Consider the following 19976-nt stretch of genomic DNA (forward strand, 5'->3'; position numbering starts at 1 on the left):
TGTAGTGTAATACATCTCACCAGGAAGTAAGAGATATGTTGTATCTATAAATTGTAATATGTCTTAACAGGCGACACAGTTCTGTTTCTCACGTGGCATATAGATGAACTGAAAAACTGTAGTCACTATGTAGTACTGAGATTACTTTGAACTAGAAATACCTCGTGACATGAACATTGTAACACTAATAGTAGAGCAATAGTAAGAAGTTACGGTGTTTCTTCAATATTTTTTAAAGAATTCTTGTGGAACTGAATCTGTTTTGACGTATTTTTGCAGTGTCTCACCCAAGATGCGTGTAGGTTTTGAGCATTTTTCCTCTGTGATAGTGTACATTGTAATACCAATCGAATAACTTGTTATTTCTCTTGCTTCTGTGAACTTCATTCATTATAATATTTGGAAATGATACATCTGCGTGTTGTAGCGTGAAATAGCACTCAGTCACTTGTATTTTAATTGCCAGTTTGCCCAAACATTTTATTTTCAGAGTACCTTCGAAATTCTATTCTTTTTTAAGTCAATGATTTGTGTTAACAACACCATTCATTCGTATACTCAAGCACCACTCTGCCAAAACATTATTTTTTTTAGTCTCTCACTTGGTTTTTGTAATTCACTTATACAAACAAGATTGTTCATATCTTCATTAATTTTGTTACTATTCCGTTTTACCTTTCATAATATTCGTTAGGTGCAGTTTTTAGTTCATTATACATTATGCCAGTCATAAACTCTACCAGAATATACGATTTTCGTGACTTATAAATTTTTTCACGAATATCGAAATGAAAAACAGCTGCTTTTTTTGAAATATGTTTCTGGCTTGCACTCAATAACAACATGGGCAACAACATTTTCTAATTTTTTCCAAATTTTACGATTTCAAAAGTAACAAAATTGTACGTTGTGTGGGAATGAGGAATTGGTTATATGGTGGGTTATATAGTGACAGAAAAACAGATGTAATTTCTAGTATTAATTTATATTGTCATCATTGTATCACAGATTACTTTGTAATACAAAATTCTTTGTTTGCAACACACCAGTTAACCAACAATCACATAACGACATACAGTCTTGCTAATAAGTCGATCACAATTGTTCCGACTTTTTCGTCAAATATCACAGGTACACAAATATCACAATACTGCTCTCTGGCGCAGCACAAAAAGATTTGACGCAGTGCAGTAATACGTATTAAAGCTATGCTACATAACAACAACACATGAGATCCTTCATACCACATACAATAAAAACAAATTTAAGAAAAAACATGATCTGCTTTTACCATAACACTTGCACCCAGTACAAAAGCCTTAATTAGACTGAGAAGATGTAATGCAATGTTTAGCATTCCCATACAGTGCTTAACAATTTCTTAATATAATAGCTAGAAAAAAAATTAAAATCTGTTACTAGGATCAGAATTAGACTCATGGAAACCATACGAGATTCAGTGCAAAGTATATTAACGAAAATGATCACTAGTAAAAAATACGGTATTAAAAATTGGCTTATGAAAAAACTAGTAATAACAGAAATTGTCTGCTTATTTTTTTACAGCTTGTTTCCAGTCTCTTGCAATGGCATTGAAGTTCTTAACGTAAAAGCTACAAAAACTTTTGAATTCAGTGTCTTTCTGATTATAAATCACAAATGAAAGAATATGATGAAAGTGGTCGAAAATATTCGTCGTACACAAAGTGTGGCCACGACAGTTAAGTAGTAACTGAAATATTATTAAAATTACATAAAAGTTTTGCATGGTTTAGTAAATATGTCAAATAACAATGGAAAAACTCTGCAGACGCAAAGACATATGTAATTCTAGAAAAAATTTAAAGATACGAATTAAATTTTTTTAAAAATTATGCAGAGTATTTTGACAAAGTAAGAGTGACCAACGTGTCCATTGTTCACACTACATTACAGGCTAATCAGTGCACAATTCCGGCAATAATTTTGAGCAGTATCTCATGCCCCTCCCTAGCTTTTTAACAGTCTTCTAAAAAAATTAATTGAAAACATACATATAGAGATTTGGCCTCAGTCTATTAATATTTTACAGGCACCTTATTATTGCTCCCGACAATCAGTCGCTTAACCTAGTGAAAGATTTATGGCAGTCATATGTTACAAAGTGCAGCACACAGAAGCGTGCTCCAGTAATTGACAATTGTACTGTGTCACACTGGGGTGTGAGATGGGACGTTGGCGAAGCGATTCACCACGGCCTCCAGACGGGCTCGGAAGCCTTGCTGGTGATGACGGACACTTGCCGAGGGACGGTGACGTCGGCTACCCGGAGGAGTCCAGCGGGCGCGGAAGACGCCGTCTCCGTGACGACGACGCCGGGTGAGTCGGACTGCCGCGAAGAGGTGGAAGACGCGGGCGTCAGCGGCATCGCGTACGTCACGGGAGAGGGCGCGCCGGAGCTCGTCGAAGACGCCGCCTCCATCTCGGAGCAGGACGACGCGTCGCCGTCGACGTCGGCGTCGACATCGATGTCGACGTCGGCGTCGCTGGCGACGGGGGAGGGCGAGGGCGACGCCTGGCCGGGCACGACCACGGACAGCGGCGCCGTCTTGTCCATCTGGTTGAGGCGGTGGCCGAGGTGCGTCATGAGGCGCGTGCCGAGACTCACGTCGACGCCGGGCGTCGCGGCGAGGCAGCGCGAGACTTCGGCGGCGCAGCGCGTGTAGCCGGCGCGGAAGCGGTCCGAGTCAGTTACGGGGCTGGCCGCCAGGCGGTGCTCGCGTCGCAGGCGCCGCAGGTGGCGCACCGTCAGCTCCAGGATGTCGGCCTTCTCCAGCTTGCTGACGTTCTCGCCCTCCGCCTGCAGGGCGCCGACCATCAGCTCCTTCAGCTCGTCCAGGCACCTGTTGATGCGCGCTCGACGTTTCCGTTCGAGCATCGGTTTCATAACCTGCAGAAAACAAACAAGTGTTCCGTTAGTCACATGCCACACGCGAACCAGCAGTGAGCATTACTAATGCTACAAACAACTACTACTACTGAACAAACAAATTTTTTAAATTTACGTTTCCAGTTAATACGCGTCGTAAAGTACTGTACTTCAGGTAGCTCAGTTTCCACCTACAAGTGAACATCTCTCAAAACTCACGAAGTATACATTACAACTCGTAAACAATTTTCAACACGTATTCGCTGCCCATATTTGTGACATTGCTAAATTTACGATTCGTTATGAGAAGCAAATTTATTACCTTCAGCAAAGTGGTTCAAAAACAGAGTATGATACACTGTAAAATGTACCACTAAAATTTCTTTATGTCCTGCTTTCCCTTGCAATAGAATAGTTGGTAAATGCAGAGTTCAAATTACGAAGTCTACGTCACGCCACTTGTTGCAAGTGCAGTGTGAACTAAAAAAAATCGACAACACTTTCCTTCGTATACTTTGCCTAAACATGAACAACGAAATAACGCTGGAGAAAAGGAAATAAAATTTTGTAACAAAAATTGAAAAACAAATTATAAAAAAAAATTAAACACGCGAAAGTAAGTGCGTTGACAGGTAGCAGCAGTGAAGTTAAGAGCGGGAAAAAAATCACAAACGTGATCAGCAAACTGTCATGAAATTTTTCTTTAATAACTGCAATGAAGCGCGATAGAAATGTAAACAGTTCGAAGTGTCAGATAAAAAAATTACAAAAACGGCGTAAGTCCGAGACCTCTAAAGTAAACATTTATTAGAACCAACGATTAAAGCATAAAACTCATGTGGCTCGCTTGAAGTGTGAATATTGAACAATTAAGTTTAAAAACACACGAAGAAATGTCAGCCACTGAGTGAAACACATTCGAATACCTGACGCACTCGAGTAGGAAACTGAGCAATAGACGCTACAACCGCAACATAACACTAGCACTAACACACGACACGCGACTAAGGTGAAAGACTATAAGAATTTGTCACGGAAAAAAAATTCGGAAAATTCAACGTACCTTCCTGTACTGGTAAGTTCTCGAAATCGGCTGCAACTGCTCCATCTCGGTTGCCATCATGCCTTCAGAAGTGTCGAAATCCAGGGTTGCACAGCGAAGAAAACACCAACGGTAAAAACTCGCTAAGTACCGAGACTGCACAACGGGCTGACGAGTACGCGGAGCACCGAACACACGAGAGAGAGAGGGTACTGCCAGCGAGTGTACAGTAGTAGATGCTCACGCCACGGCTGCCGGAGCGAGAATGAGCCGGAGCGCCGCCCGCGCCGGCGGTTATATAAGCGGGCCAGGTGTGCGCCGATCGTGGGAAAGTCGCAGCCCCGCGAGTTCCCACAGCGGCAGGCGGGCGGCCGCCGGCCGGCCACCTGTGCCCGGGTGCAGCCACTGTGGAGGCGAGGCGAGCAGCTGCCGCCACGCGCGAGCACGTGACCGCGCCGCGGCGCGCCGCCAGGCGCATGCGCGCCGCCGCCGCCGCCGCCGCCGCGGCCGAGGCCAGCCCGGAGGAGGCTAGGCTGCAGCAATCAATTACCCGCGCGAGCCGATACACGCGCCGTGTCCGACACGCGCTGCCCGTCATCGCCCATCCGCTCCGCCAAACCTTTCGCTTTCTATCTTTTTTCATACACGCACATTACGGAGAATTGCGAGCGTAAAACATAAACGTTTTGTTCCCTCATCTACAGGAGTCGTATAAGACGGAATACTCCTTTTATCTCCTGAACGGCTCAAGATATCGAAACGCGATTTTTTAGCAAATGATAGTAAACAAAATGGTGCGCAATATTGTTTGATGTTTTATCCTCCTAACACTTGCCTCAACCGACATACTGAAGCTTGCATGGTCTTTTAAAAGACGCAGTCAATACCTTCGCTGCGCAGTGCCGATGGTACTGTTACCGACGACTGAGCCGCAAAAGCGGAGTTATTGAACGCAGTTTTCCGAAATTCCTTCACCAGGGAAGACGAATGGAATATTCCAGAATTTGAAACACAAACAGCTGCTAGCATGAGTTTCTTAGAAGTAGATACCTTAGGGGTTGTGAAGCAACTCAAATCGCTTGATGCGGGCAAGTCTTCAGGTCCAGACTGTACACCAATTAGGTTCCTTTCAGATTACGCTGATACAATAGCTCCCTACTTAGCAATCATATACAACCGCTCACTCACCGATAGATCTGTACCTACAGATTGGAAAATTGCGCAGGTCGCACCAGTGTTTAAGAAGGGTAGTAGGAGTAATCCATCGAACTACAGACCAATATCATTGACGTCGGTTTGCAGTAGGGTTTTTGGAGCATATTCAAACATTATGAATCACCTCGAAGGGAACGATCTATTGATACGTAATCAGCATGGTTTCAGAAAACATCGTTCTTGTGCAAGCAGCTAGCTCTTTATTCGCACGAAGTAATGGCCGCTATTGACAGGGGATCTCAAGTTGATTCCGTATTTCTAGATTTCCGGAAAGCTTTTGACACCGTTCCTCACAAGCGACTTCTAATCAAGCTGCGGGCCTATGGGGTATCGTCTCTGTTGTGCGACTGGGTTCGTGATTTCATGTCAGGAAGGTCGCAGTTCGTAGTAATAGACGGCAAATCATCGAGTAAAACTGAAGTGATATCAGGTGTTCCCCAGGGAAGCGTTCTGGGACCTCTGCTGTTCCTGATCCATGTAAATGACCTGCGTGACAATCTGAGCAGTTCTCTTAGGTTGTTCGCAGATGTTGCTGTAATTTACCGTCTTACCGTCTTACTAGACCGTCATCCGAAGACCAGTATCAGTTGCAAAGTGGTTTAGAAAAGATTGCTGTATGGTGTGGCAGGTGGCAGTTGACGCTAAATAACGAAAAGTGTGAGGTGATTCACATGAGTTCCAAAAGAAATCAGTTGGCGTTCGATTACTCGATAAATAGTAAAATTCTCAAGACTGTCAATTCAACTAAGTAAGTACCTGGGTGTTAAAATTACGAACAACTTCAGTTGGAAAGACCACATAGATAATATTGTGGGGAAGGCGAGCCAAAGGTTGCGTTTCATTGGCAGGACACTTAGAAGAAGCAACAAGTCCACTAAAGAGACAGCTTACACTACACTCGTTCGTCCTCTGTTAGAATATTGCTGCGCGGTGTGGGATCCTTACCAGGTGGGATTGACGGAGGACATCGAAAGGGTGCAAAAAAGGGCAGCTCGTTTTGTATTATCACGCAATAGGGGAGAGAGTGTGGCAGATATGATACGCGAGTTGGGATGGAAGTCATTAAAGCAAAGACTTTTTCGTCGCGGCGAGATCTATTTACGAAATTTCAGTCACCAACTTTCTCTTCCGAATGCGAAAATATTTTGTTGAGCCCAACCTACATAGGTAGGAATGATCATCAAAACAAAATAAGAGAAATCAGAGTTCGAACAGAAAGGTTTAGGTGTTCGTTTTCCCCGCGCGCTGTTCGGGAGTGGAATGGTAGGGAGATAGTATGATTGTGGTTCGATGAACCCTCTTCCAAGCACTTAAATGTGTATTGCAGAGTAATCATGTAGATTTAGATGTTGAAGGAATGATGCACCTTCTTTAACGGCGTTCAAAAGCTGCCGAAAAGATGAGAGCGATGATTTAATCCTCTGATGATGAAACTTTTTGCACAAGTGTCCGATTTCTTGAATCGTTCACGACATAAAGGAGTTTCTTACGTCTTACGCGACTCACTTTGTATACTCTGCAAGCTCCCGTGCAGTGCACGGAGGAGAATACATCGTACCAGTATATCGATTTTTGGAAAAAAAAGTTTGTTGCTTATTAGTGAATGGCTTACGTTCGTTTATTTTTATATTTTTTCGGCACAATCACATGAGCATCTCACAAAGCTCTTACCGTTGTCGGGCAGCTGGTGGTCTTTTTCACACTGTCACAAGATAAAAACAGGATATATAAAGAATCATTTTATGATCTATAAACTCTGCCTCATAATTATCTATTTAATGATAAAGACAAGCCAACAACTGCGAGGAGGACTCCCGCTCTGCAGGTTCCATGCGAACTTGATTCTGTGTATACATAGTAATAATAATAATAATTTAGTGTGGCTCAGTAGTCTGACGCAAGTCTCTCGATTGGACGCCACTTGGGCAACTTGCGTATCCCTTACACTACAGATAATATTCTTTACTTTTATAAAAGGTACATGTACATTCTGATGACGATCTATGACGCTGTTATGTTTTCGTGTTTGGGCAAGTAGAAGAGAACTGTTCGGCTGACCATTAGCAATTTCGTTGTGGTTGCCTTATAGTGACATTACCAGAGAGATACAGCAGCATCGCGTTTAAGGTGTCATTGCACTGAAACATGTTCTTCATAACGGAGATTCTTTCAGGAAAAGCGTTTTTATGGAAAATATGAGGAATAAATAAAAATCCCTTCTGGAAGTAATAAACATTTAGATTTTGTGGAGGTTGTGCTCGACAGATCGTTACTGTTTGAATAAAACGCCATATGTAAAAACCGCCGAGAACTACTGTTGAAGAATTACTACTGCGTTTCCGATCCTCTGATCACCTCCAGGTACAATAGAATTATTTTCAGCGGCCTACAGGATAATTCTGAATGAAGGAAGTTGTCCACATTCAAATAACGCTGTTGCAACAACGCACCTGCACACTTATTTGCTTGAAGCTGTCTGTAGTTTGCTACATATTACGTTCATAGGTGGTCTATCTTACGTGCAGGCAAAGCTATGACGTTCATTTTATACATAAACCTACTCTGGCCTTGTGTAGCTTATACGCTACAACCAACTTTATTTTTTCTAGCTCAGAGAATAAACGAAAATCGCTTTGCACCATGAACATGTTCCCAGTAGGTCCCAGTATAACTTAAAGGTAGCTGTTTATCGGCGTGTCAGCATGCCTTCGAGAAATAAAGTTAATTTCAATTTGTTTTCAGCAATTTTTGACTAGAATGTTTTAATATGTTGTAATTTGTTAATATACTGTACTCCACCGAATAAGCGATCGTTTATTTCGCCACTTTAATACAGCAGTATAATTTTTCGATGTAGGACTGGGTTTACATTCGGCAACGACGTATGATTTCACATTCCAGGGCATTTTTTGCACAAGATTTAGGTATGTGACAACGATTTTTTCTGAATATAACACATATCTCACATATTTTCTAATATAAATGAGTGTGCGCGAATATTTGAACACTGCAAAGGACCTAGCCCCTCGCCTGTGACAGTTGCGAGTGTAAGAAATCCACTGCACTTGCGACCAGTATACACAGAAACTACAAAAAGAGGCATTAACACCCAACTCAAATAACGTAAGAGCAATTACCTCCAGTGCAAGACGGATAAATCAGCAGTAGCACATCATACACTACTACCGGGAAACCACCAGTCATTTCTCTGACACTAGGGTTTTAGTAACATCTAATAATTAATACGCTAGGATGTACCGAAAGGCCATAGAAATTCAAAAGCACAAAAACAATTTCGACAGGTAGAAGGACTGAAATTAGACAAGTTGTGGGCCTCAGTGCTAAATAAAACAGACGGCGCCAGCTTCTCCACCAGACAAGCTCCATAGCATACGTCGGCGGGACTCGGCGATCTGAGGCAGCGGTCTGATGACGTCACGAATCGACCGTTGCGTGGATACTTACAAACAGTTCGGCTTGCTGGGCTTGTTTAAATCTGTAAATGCTTTCTGAGTCGTTACAGTCTCTACGATGTTTCCAACATTGGAAGACGAAACGTTCGGCAGAGCATTATGCCTTGGACCACGGCCTTATGCCCACAAACTAAATATCAGCAGTTGTTGTTGTTGTGGTCTTCAGTCCTGAGACTGGTTTGATGCAGCTCGCCATATCAGCAGTAAGATAATTTAAGTGCTTTGAGCATGTCCTAAAATTTTGGTGAGTAAGAGCAGTTTTTTTTTAATTTAGTATTTTAGTCTTATTTTATCCCGGAACAAAGCATTGATCAGCAATATAAACTATTTAGTCACAAAATCGAAACTCAGAACCGAAGAGCATAAATCTTCAGGATCACGAGAAAGTGTGAGCTCGAATGAAACCCAAGAACTCAAAAACTATTACTCACAGGAGTATCACTTTTTGTGCCAGGCACAGTGTAGTGTATTCATAAGCTAATAGCCAGTTGAGGTAAGGCATGAAACCGTGTAATTAAACTCCATCCATGTGATACGCTTAACTCCATGTTTCAATTATCCAGTTGTGCCAGAAGCACCATAATATGGATAACAATCCCTGAAACACGCCACGTGTCAGGCTAAAAAAACCTGTGTGCAATGTTCTTTTTTTATTTTATTTATGGTTCAAAAAATGGTTCAAATGGCTCTGAGCACTATGGGACTCAACTGCTGAGGTCATTAGTCCCCTAGAACTTAGAACTAGTTAAACCTAACTAACCTAAGGACATCACAAACATCCATGCCCGAGGCAGGATTCGAACCTGCGACCGTAGCGGTCTCGCGGTTCCAGACTGCAGCGCCTTTAACCGCACGGCCACTTCGGCCGGCCTTTTATTTATGTTATTCGATCGAAATCATTCGTGCCACACTGGCAATCTGTCAACTTTCATCCACGGAGCACGACGTCTTTGGTTGAACTTCGCTAGACAACGGATATGTTCCTATAGAGATGAGTGAAAAATCTGTAAGCTTTGTTCAGAGTATATAATCCTCTAGATTCTAGAAGGAGTCTCAATTAAAGGTTGACGCCTATCATGTCTTGATGCGGCCATCGCCCAAGCAATACTTATGGGCTGTTAACATTGACTAAACAGTTTTGTGAGCTTTGACTGAAATAAACATTCTCTGTCAGTGACGTAGTAAATATGAACAAATTTGTTGTGGCTTTCGCGAGGAATTGACCTAAGACAACAGAAATTCAAGCTGTGTTTAAGTGCAAAAGAACAATCGCTTTCGTTGACGTCGAAATCGCTGGGGACACTCGCTAGGACATTGAAAGTGTGAGAAATCTACCGTAGTTCTTTGAGGAAAACATCCAATCATTCGCCTGATGTCATGGAAAAACTACGACAGGAATTTGATCTCTGCTCCTCTTAGATACAAACACAGTACCACGCTACCGAGATCCGTTAACCGAAAAATAGTCGAATATTCCATATTTCTGTGTATAAGCGAAAAAAAAGCTTTCGTGGTGCACTGGTAAGCTATTGTGTAATGCCTTTTGGCGGGGATGCTTAATGACGAAACTTCTTAACACGACATTTATAATTTTCATGGAGTGTCTGTTGGTTTCGTCATCGTTGTCTTCAGTAAATGGCATCAGATGAACAAATGAAGTGCGCTCATCGTAAGCGTAATTTTCCAGTTTGTTGGAAATTCGAGTGAGAGAAACTCGCCTCGCGACAGCTTTCTTAGATTGTGGCATCTCTTCTAATCTCGCGCGTTAATTCGATTTCTCCTCTTATTACGAGAAAACGATTAACCGCAACTCGAATCAAGACATCCGGCTTAAAGTTGGCAGCGAGTTGGCATTAATTGCAGGAGTCGGTGATGTAATGCTTGCACCAGCGCCAACACCTTCAGGTCTCAGCGAAACAAAAATAATAAGTTCTGCCCTGAGTTCTAAGCCGATGTAAGTTCGCTAATCGCCTGTTTCTGCTCCTGACACACATCGGATTAAACGTGCGCAAGTCGACTCACACACGTATTCCGTCGTTCAGTTGCAAGCGAAGTCTCACGTGAAACAGTACACATTGCCTGAAGAAGAGAAGAGTGGCTTTCCAAAAGGAACTCATTCCTCTAACAGAATGCAAACTGAGGACGGTGAGCTGATGAAAGAACTCAAGAGCCGACCGCATCACACTGTAAAATAGAGGAAGAGGGATATTTTCTTCTTAAAAGTCTTGTGATTTTGACGAGCGCCCACTCGAGAAATCTGTCGTAATAAGCATTTTGCGCGTCAGAGGAAATGCGCATTTCCTCTCGCGGTGCTTCATTAGTGTATCTGGAAAAAAAAAAAAAAGAAAACTCTCAGTGCTGGCATAGCAGCTGTGCAGTGTTTGTTTATATCGTAGGGCATCAAAAAAATATGCCGAGCTTGGAGTGCAAAAACTAAACACTCTCAAAAAACTGTTACGAAAACGCTGATATAGTGCAGCTCCACCCATCTGGTTACTCAGAGCCGAAAGGGAGCGAAGTGGCGCGATGCCCGTGTTTGTTTCTCTCCTCGCAACATCAAAAATAAATAAACCGAGCTGGGAGTGGAAAGACTAGACACACACAAAAAACTATTACGGAAAGACTGATGTAGTTCAGCTCCATCCATTTGAGCTATTCAGAGCTGATACGGAGCGAAGTGGCTCCACGGTTCCTACGAGGGGCGCTCAATAAGTAACGCAACACTTCCTTCTTTTTGTTCTCGCTTCCCACGCCCGGGTTCCCGGGTTCGATTCCCGGCGGGGTCGGGGATATTCTCTGCCTCGTGATGACTGGGTGTTGTGTGCTGTCCTTAGGTTAGTTAGGTTTAAGTAGTTCTAAGTTCTAGGGGACTGATGACCATAGATGTTAAGTCCCATACTGCTCAGAGCCATTTTGAACCTTTTTTTTGTGAAAACAGTTTGGTTTTATTCAGGATTCCAATACACCACATTATTTCCCACTCTTTTAACTACAAAACCCTCAATACAATCTCCGTTCCCTGCGATCGTCTTACGCTACCTTACTTTGAGGACGTGTATGCCGGCATGGTACCACTCTACTGGTGGACGTCGGTGACAACATCTTGCTGCATCAGTAACCTTTGCATCATCCAGTCATTGCTTCTCGCGGAGTGTCTCTTTCATTGGCCAAACAGATGGAAGGTGCGAGATCGGGGCTGTAGGGTGGATGAGGAAGGACAGTTCAGAAATGGTTCGATTGGCTCTGAGCACTATGGGACTCAACTTCTGAGGTCATCAGTCCCCTAGAACTTAGAACTACTTAAACCTAACTAACCTAAGGACATCACACACATCCATGCCCGAGGCAGGATTCGAACCTGCGACCGTAGCGGTCGCGCGGTTCCAGACTGTAGCGCCTAGAACCGCTCGGCCACCCCGGCCGGCGAAGAACAGTCCAATGAAGTTTCTGAGCTCATCTCAATGCGCAGACTTGCGTGAGGCCTTGCACTGTCATGTAGGAGGAGAAGTCCGTATCCATTTTTGTGGTGCCAAACACTCTGAAGTTGGTTCTTCAGTCTCCTGAGGGTAGCGGGCGTGCACCTGCGAGTACTCGAACTGGTGGACGAATGTGTCAGCACTGCAAGCAGAGACGTCCAGTTGTGCTGTGAGGTGTTTGACTGTGATCCGTTGATCACCTCAGAGAGAGTGTCCGCACGTTCCAACATTGCAGGAGTCACAGCTTTGTGCGGCCTGCCCGCACGCCGTATGTCGGACAGGTTTATGCGACCCTGTTGTGATCATGACAGGCCCCTCGTCCGACGACTCAACTTGCTTTTCTTCACTAGCAAGTCTCCGTAGACATTCTGCAAACGCCTGTAAATATCTGCGATGGTCTGATTTTCCACCAAAAGAAACTCAGTGCGCTTGGAACGCACCTCAGTTACAACTCCAGTTTGAAGGGCACGTATAGCTTGACACTTTAGTTTCTGCTGTTCATTTTTTTTCTGCTCTCTCCACACAAAACCACTTTCTTCCTGGACGCTCTTTGCGACTTTAGTTTTAGCTCTGACTATGCGAAAGGTGCCAGGTCGCAGCCCCATATGATGAAAGCTTGGATGGTTCATTCGGTAGGACACAGCTGATTTCTTCATCCTTCGTCAGCTGCTGTGGTTCTCCGACTCTAATGACTGAGACGTTGACGTGACATTAGCACTTAACTTTCCTCCCTATATCCCTCAGTTTAACTGTATGTCAGAGATGTACAACATGGTTTCACGTGGTTAAAATTTATTTTAGAAATTACATCAAGTAACACTGTAACTGTTAAAAGTATTTTTAAGTAAGCGACCGGTTCCAGTCAAAGGCCATTTTCAGTCAGAGGTTGGGTTAACAGCAAGAGGTACATTGGAATACAGTGACGTTAAAAAAGAAAGACAATGTTAAAATGCTGAATGTAACCTTGACATAGACTCTGACGTGCGTCGACGTCATTCCTTTAACTGGGGACTGAGTGGTGAATTTTATGGTTTGGAAGTACAAGTTGCTGAAATCTCTTGAAAGCATGAAATTCAACATCCATAGGCTAGTAGCTAAGGAAGGGAAGCTGGCGCGCGCCAAAACTAGAATCAAGTTTCCACTCGAGTTTTTGACTGTATACTCTGGTTCTGACGTCCTCGTATTTCAGTGTCACTTTCGCAGTTAACCTAAGCTGTGCTGCAAAATTGCCATTGACCGAAAAGAGTCGACTAAAAAATGCTTTTAGTAGGGATTAACAGTGTTACAAGAACTCATTCCTACAGCTTTTGAAAGCTGTAGGACACAGCACAACCAACAGAAAGTACTATTAATATCTCTATTTTAAGTTACTGCAGCCGCCTGCTGCTATATGCATCTCCTACTGTATACAGAGCGTAGCAGGATTAACGGTCAATACTCATGGATGTGACAGGAAAGATGACTCGGAGGAAAAAAATCTAGTAAACATGGGCTCTAAAATGCATACCCTAAGAGCTACTTGCACTCATTCAGTAGAAGAGAAGCGTTTAACAACAGCGAAAAAAATGAACAGCTGCTCATAGCTCGTAAGGTAATCACTTTAGAGCGCATGGTTAACGGACTTTTTTGTGTTTTCGTCCGGATCACCACCTCTCAAAATATGGAAAGTAAAAATCTGGCAGTACAAGAGATGAGTTTCACAGTATCGCAGAAGTGCTCATGGCTCTTAAGACATGTATTTTAGAACCCAGGTGTATTGTACGTTTTTGCTTCGAATGTCCTTTTGGATCACCCTGTTCAACTGCTGTTCAAGTAAATAACTCATGCTGAGATAAACGACTTGGTATCGTATGGTGAAATGAGCCTTAATCCGTAATAGGTTCGAATACCGTTGTGCTTTTCTAGGAGCTAATTCAACGTTTACAGACTTAGCCACCGCGTCAACAGACGATTTGTTTATTAAGACGGCAATAATTTCCAGAGAACTGATAAAATACACTGCTAATAAAGCAATACTTCAAACTGTCATAATCTGGCCTAAACAGACGCTTAGAAAACGATTAGTTACGCTCTTAATGAATGACAGCAGTCGCAAGTATATTTTTTTTTCCTCGTATGTCTGCTGTAGCAATAGGAATATCGCTGTGGTTCCGAAACTTGCAGTAACGAAGATTAGTCACAACAAAAGGCGAAATACGACAGTAAACCTCTTACGGCCTTGTTGTGCAAGTTGTGTAATGAGTCAGTGTTCCCTTTTTCACTTGCGTCCACGGAGGTCCATTAGGCGTTCAGGACGTTTACGACCGGCCAATTGGTTGGTAGTGGGAAGAAAGTATTCGTCACTTTCCGTTACACACCCTTCCTCGGTTTATTGCTGCTAATGACAGCTTTTTACTAGCGACGCCAGTTTCTACACCTCTGCATTACAATCTTGCACAGTCAGGATTGTTTTTTGCTTCCGCAGCTTTCGTTTTCGGGCAGACGGATGGACCACCCGCGAAGGACACGCGTAGAGTGCGGGAGGTGTACGCGTAAGATTTTTCCTTGTGATATTCAAAGAGGCACTTGTAACAGTGCTTAGACGCATCTACCAATGGAGGCTTGAATGGGAAATGATGAAAATCAGCTGCACAAACCATCTGTTTCAAAGAGACCGATGTGTCCAAAGCTCCAATGTCAGCATTTTATTATTGTCGTATCAACAGCGTCGAAATTTCATAACATCAGAGTTTATTTTTCTTTTTTATGTGGCTGAACCGTAACTCCACCGACAAAACTAACTAATTACCACATACAAAAGGCTATAGTCGAAGGGAAAAATGTAATAAATGAAAACACAACACACTCTTTACCGCTTTGAGAGAACTGACCAAGGACACAGAACAGAAAGCACACACACGCAAAAGAACCACTTCCCCATCACACACAGAGACAAAAACAATAAACACAAGACGTCGCAATTCGCGCCACAGTTTTTCATAGCCTTTCTCGCCACTTGCGATACGCCTCTCGCGACACACGCGAACAGCAAGATGGCGTAACATTCCTGATCAGAAACAAAGTGCTAAAGTTTTGTTTTTCTGTGTAAAAAGCAGCCACACACCATCCTACGAACGTGAGTACACGAGTAGCTAAGCAACAGCTAAATACACACAAAAATAACTGGCTTCCACAACACTACCACAACCCCAAGTATATACTGCTGATACACGAAGTTCACCTTTGAGTATTTGTTTACTAACAGCCGCTCACATGGGTGCAGATGACATGGTGTTCACTATGTAAAAAAATGGCGACAGAAAAAAGAGCACAGAAAATATGTCACAAACAGCGCCAATAATAGCTTAAAACATGTTGTAGCATACAATAAATAAGGTAGTATAAAAGTATCAGTATAAAACTACATTTCAAAAGACGATTTGTAAAAATGTAATAATGTTTTACTGTGTTTGTACAACCATACAATTTTCTCCATGTTTTAGATTAAAAAAAACCCACTGATGATGGTGATAGATATGGCGCGCGCCGCTAACCTGTGATCTTGTTCAGAGCGCTCACTGTAATCAATTATAGTTCGCTGTTCTGGTTCGGGTGGCGCTCCGGTGGCGATTTGCTATGACGTCGCTGGCGTGTGTTTGCGGTGGCCGGCGGAAAGCGAGAGGGTAGTCGGTTTCCGGGTATTGCAGGGAACGTGAAGTTCGCTCTGCCTGACCGGTTAGTGACTAGCGGTAAGGTTGTTGTGCCTCGCAATATGAGCAGAGAGGTCTGGGGCGGATGCGCTGGCCATGCGGTGGTGATTAATTGGAGTCGGCGTACTTGTTCTTCCTGCATGTCTGAGGTGGAGGTCCGGCGGGGACCTGGCCCGGGGACATCTAGTTGCTGAATTTTGGAGTCGTCTGCCACGTTAGGGTGTGGGCTCGGTTGGCTCTTGAGATTTTCCCCTGGAAGCTCCAGCAGCGGTTTCTGAACTATTCTGATGTGGGACTGTGTTGTTGGAACTTTTTGCTGTGTGTGTGGCTCGTTTCGATATTCGTTGGTATTAATTTATTTGGTCAACTGGAGTCCTGCCCGGAGTTGCGTTCATGTATGGTACATTTGGAATTCGATGTGTTAGGTAAAGTCTGCCTAAGAAGGGCGGTTTTGTACAGTATATACATAGTGAATTACTGCTGCTTGGTATATGTGTCTTCTGGGACCTGAACAACACGACCTAGTCATTTTGGTTGTGTAACAGCAATTATTCGTATGTTCTGCATTTTTTTTTTTTGCTGTATTATTATTAAGTTGGTGGAATAGTCGCGTTTGGTGTCGGGACGTTATATTGTATTTTTGAATTTTATCTTGTGTTGATATTATCTGTCGTGTGTTACAGAACATAACCAAGGTGCGTAAGTGATGGGCAGTTGTGGGAGGCATGTCGGGGAGCTCTCAGCGGTTTATTTCGGGGACCGTTTCAGGTGGGAAGGCTCCGAAGTGTTGAGAGCTCGCTCGTATGTGGTTGCGTTGGGAGTTGCCCTCGCCCTTTGGTTGTACCAAATTATTATTTTGTTATTATATTTATTGGTTGTGGTGTTGCGTTTCTTTCTCGAAGTTTTTTATATCGATCATTTTAAATTGGTAATGCCAAGTTAACTTATTATTGGATTTTGTCTTATAAATAAACTCTAAAAGCACTATTGTAAAAGGTTCTTGGTTTTATGGTGGCAAGGCGCCGTTATTGTTTTTAAAGCTCACCCTTTAACCATTTGTTAAGTTATACGAATTTGTTGTTATTTAAAAGAGTTTACTATTGGCAATTTAATAAATTGTGTAGAGAGTCTGCTATTTGGATGTTATTGGGTGGAATTCATTGGATACTTGTCCTATAAGAAAACAGATTTCAGTGATATTTGTCGTCGAAACTGGTTTGGGATAATAAAGAAATAAACAAATAACACGGTGTTTTGCATCAAGGCAGACTCAATTTGTGACATTACTGTTTTTCTATGCAAACACGGACCAAATGGAAGAGTTCCAAGATAATAATAATGAGCGTATGGCATTGGTGGCCGGGAGACCCCTCGCGGGGCGGTTCGGCCGTCGCTCCACAAGTTCTTTAACGCCACCACGGCGACTTGCGAGTGAATGAGGATCGAATGATGATGAAAGACACACAACACCCACTCGTTTCGAGGCAGAGAAAATCCCTGAGCCTGCCGGGAATCGAACCCGGGACCCCGTGCGCGAGATGCGAGAACGCTACCGCAAGACCACGAGCCACGGACTAGTTCCAACATAATATTATAGAAGAACGCAATCGTGAAAGTGACGTAAGTAACTTTCGTGTTGAAGGTTATTGTATAAAATCGCATTTCTTGGCGTCGGGCAGGGTGTAGCGCCGCTATGTTCTTGTAAGCGCGTTTCCACAGCGGAACAGCTGCGGTCGGTCTCGCCCCCCTCCTGTCTCATCAACTGGGGCGACGGTGTGACGCACGAAGAGGGCCAGCGAGCGTGGGCGCGGGGGTGGCGGAGGGAAAGGGGGCGGGGGAGAGAGAGGGAAGGCAGAAGGCTCTACGCCACTGGCGAGAGGCTGGTGGCAGGCGGCATGTGCGGGGTCACATTTCAGGGGAGCGGTGCGTGGGAATGCGTGCTGCGTGCGTGCGCGCAGCCGGCGCTGGCGGGACCGTGGGAACGCAGCCGGCGCTGTTCAGTCAGGCCGGCGCACGTGCTAGCGCCTGCTGCCCGGCACTCGCCGCGGCGCCGTGGTGGGGGGAGCTGCGGGCCGGTGCACGCGAGGGGGTGCGGGAGGGGAGGGGAGGCTGAGGAGCGCAGAGCAAAAAAACGCGCCGGCGGCTGCCGCGCCGCGCGCCGCCGCCGCCTCGCCTCGCCTCGCCTCGCCTCGCCTCTTCCTGCCTCGCCTTGTCTCGCTTCTTCCTCCGTGCGTCGCCTCACACCACTTTCGCCGGCGTCTTAACCTCGCTGTAACCCAACAGTTAAATCGGCAAGGAGGGGGTTGGCGTTAGGTGCGCCATCTGTATCGATACCTACACTGATCAGGCAGAACGTTACGACCACCTACCTAATAGCTGCTGTCCTAGAAGATGACAGATTCGCTCGCGTCCTCCCATCGTCATGATGAAGAACGTATCTGGATTCATCAGACAACGCAACACTCTGCCACTGCCCCAACGTCCAGTGCCGTTGGTCAAGTGCCCCTTACAGTCGTAGTTGCAGATATCATCGTGTTAGCATCAGCACATGACAGGTCGTCGGCTGCGGATGCCCATCATTAGGACTGTCCAGCATTAAAGTCCGATGTTGGTTCCGCTACAGTCTGCCGAGTGACCTGTTTTACCAGTCTCCCAACCTGCGACGTCCGACATCTGTAGACGGGTCGCCCTCCAAAACCACTACCTCTAGACCTTGGTTTCGCCACGTGTTGAAGAAACTAACCACAGCGTTTCTCGAACCCCCGACAAGTTTTCGAAATGCTCGTGGGGCAATCTCAGACTGCCGTCAGTTAAAATCAGATAGATCCCGCGCCTTCCACATTCTGCACACGTACAACACTCTGACCGATACTGTATGCACCGTCAGTCTGACTGACTGGCACTCATTCCTCGCCACGAGACGCTGCTGTCGCCTGGACAGGTTTATGTCGATAGTAGGTCGGTAGTCATGTAATGTTCTGGCTGATCAGTGTATAGTTCTGTAAGATATGTCGTGCCCTACGATAGAATCATTTTGTTATCCAGGTGAATTGCAATGTTGTTGTTGTTGTTGTGGTCTTCAGACTGGTTTGATGCAGCTCTCCACGCTACTCTATCCTGTGCAAGCTTCTTCATCTCCCAGTACTTACTGCAACCTACATCCTGAATCTGCTTAGTGTATTCATACGTCACGAAAATTAAAACAGATGTATGTAGCTTATTCTCCACAATACGAGTCCTACATTTTAACTATTGCTTCTCTGTTCCCTTTCGAACTGTTGGATTTAATACGCTAGTCGAATTGTCCAAACTGTTGACAAAAAGGATGCGAGAATTACAGAGTTGCTTAGTTACTTGGGAGACAGTGACCTATTGACACACAGTCAGCACGGATTTAGAAAATATCGTTCTTGTGCAACACAATTAGCTCTTTATTCTGATGAAGTAACAGCGGATGTCAGATTCAGTCCATATTTCTAGATTTCGAAAAGGGTTTTATACCTTCCCTCATAAGCGGCTTCTAATCAAATTGCCTGCCTACCTAGCATCGTCTCAGTTGTGCGACCATGTTCGTGGTTTCCTGTCAGAAACGCCACAGTTCGAAATACTTGACGGAAAGTCATCGAGTATAACGGAAGTGATATCTAGTGTTCCCCGAGGAAGTGTAATGGACCGTCTGCTATTCATAATGTACATAAATGATTTAGAAGAGAATTTCAGCAGCCATCTTATACTGTCTGCAGATGATTTACCATCTATAGAAATTCTTCCAATCCATATGTGGCATACAGCAAACCAGTGTTTAACACTACTGGTTAAAAACAGTCTTGGTTGCAATTTTAGTTTTATACTTTTCAGCGACGCGTTTCGCCTTGTTTACGCATCTTCAGGTTATCTACATAGAAAACAGAGAACAAATACATCTATTTAAGAATCGCGATCGCGTTGTGCAGACTTGGATAACCTATAAACATGTATAAACAGATCGCCTAGTGAAAGAGCAAATACCTTAATTTGGTATTTCTTAGAAGAATCCTTTAGCCAGTGCAGCCAAAGGACATCGTCGAATATATCAAGCCAACATCGCCTTCGTTAACCTCAGTAAAAACTAGAAATGTAAAATAGTAAAATCATTACCTTTTCTAGATGGACGCGAGGGGCACCAAGATCTGC

The 19976-nt window shown here is 44.1% G+C and overlaps 1 protein-coding gene across 1 annotated transcript; it reads right to left on the bottom strand.

The window, feature by feature from the left end:
- Positions 1–966: 966 nt before the first annotated feature.
- Positions 967–4341, bottom strand: LOC124594530 (enhancer of split mbeta protein-like). The gene is made up of 2 exons (XM_047132902.1): positions 3972–4341; positions 967–2929 (listed from the first exon to the last, which is right to left on the bottom strand). Exons 1-2 carry the CDS (start codon positions 4029–4031, stop codon positions 2228–2230), a joined length of 762 nt encoding a protein of 253 aa, XP_046988858.1. The 5' UTR covers positions 4032–4341; the 3' UTR covers positions 967–2227.
- Between the last annotated feature and the right edge of the window lie 15635 nt (positions 4342–19976).

The sequence above is a fragment of the Schistocerca americana genome, chromosome 2, assembly GCF_021461395.2.
Source record: "Schistocerca americana isolate TAMUIC-IGC-003095 chromosome 2, iqSchAmer2.1, whole genome shotgun sequence".
NCBI lineage: Eukaryota > Metazoa > Arthropoda > Insecta > Orthoptera > Acrididae > Schistocerca > Schistocerca americana.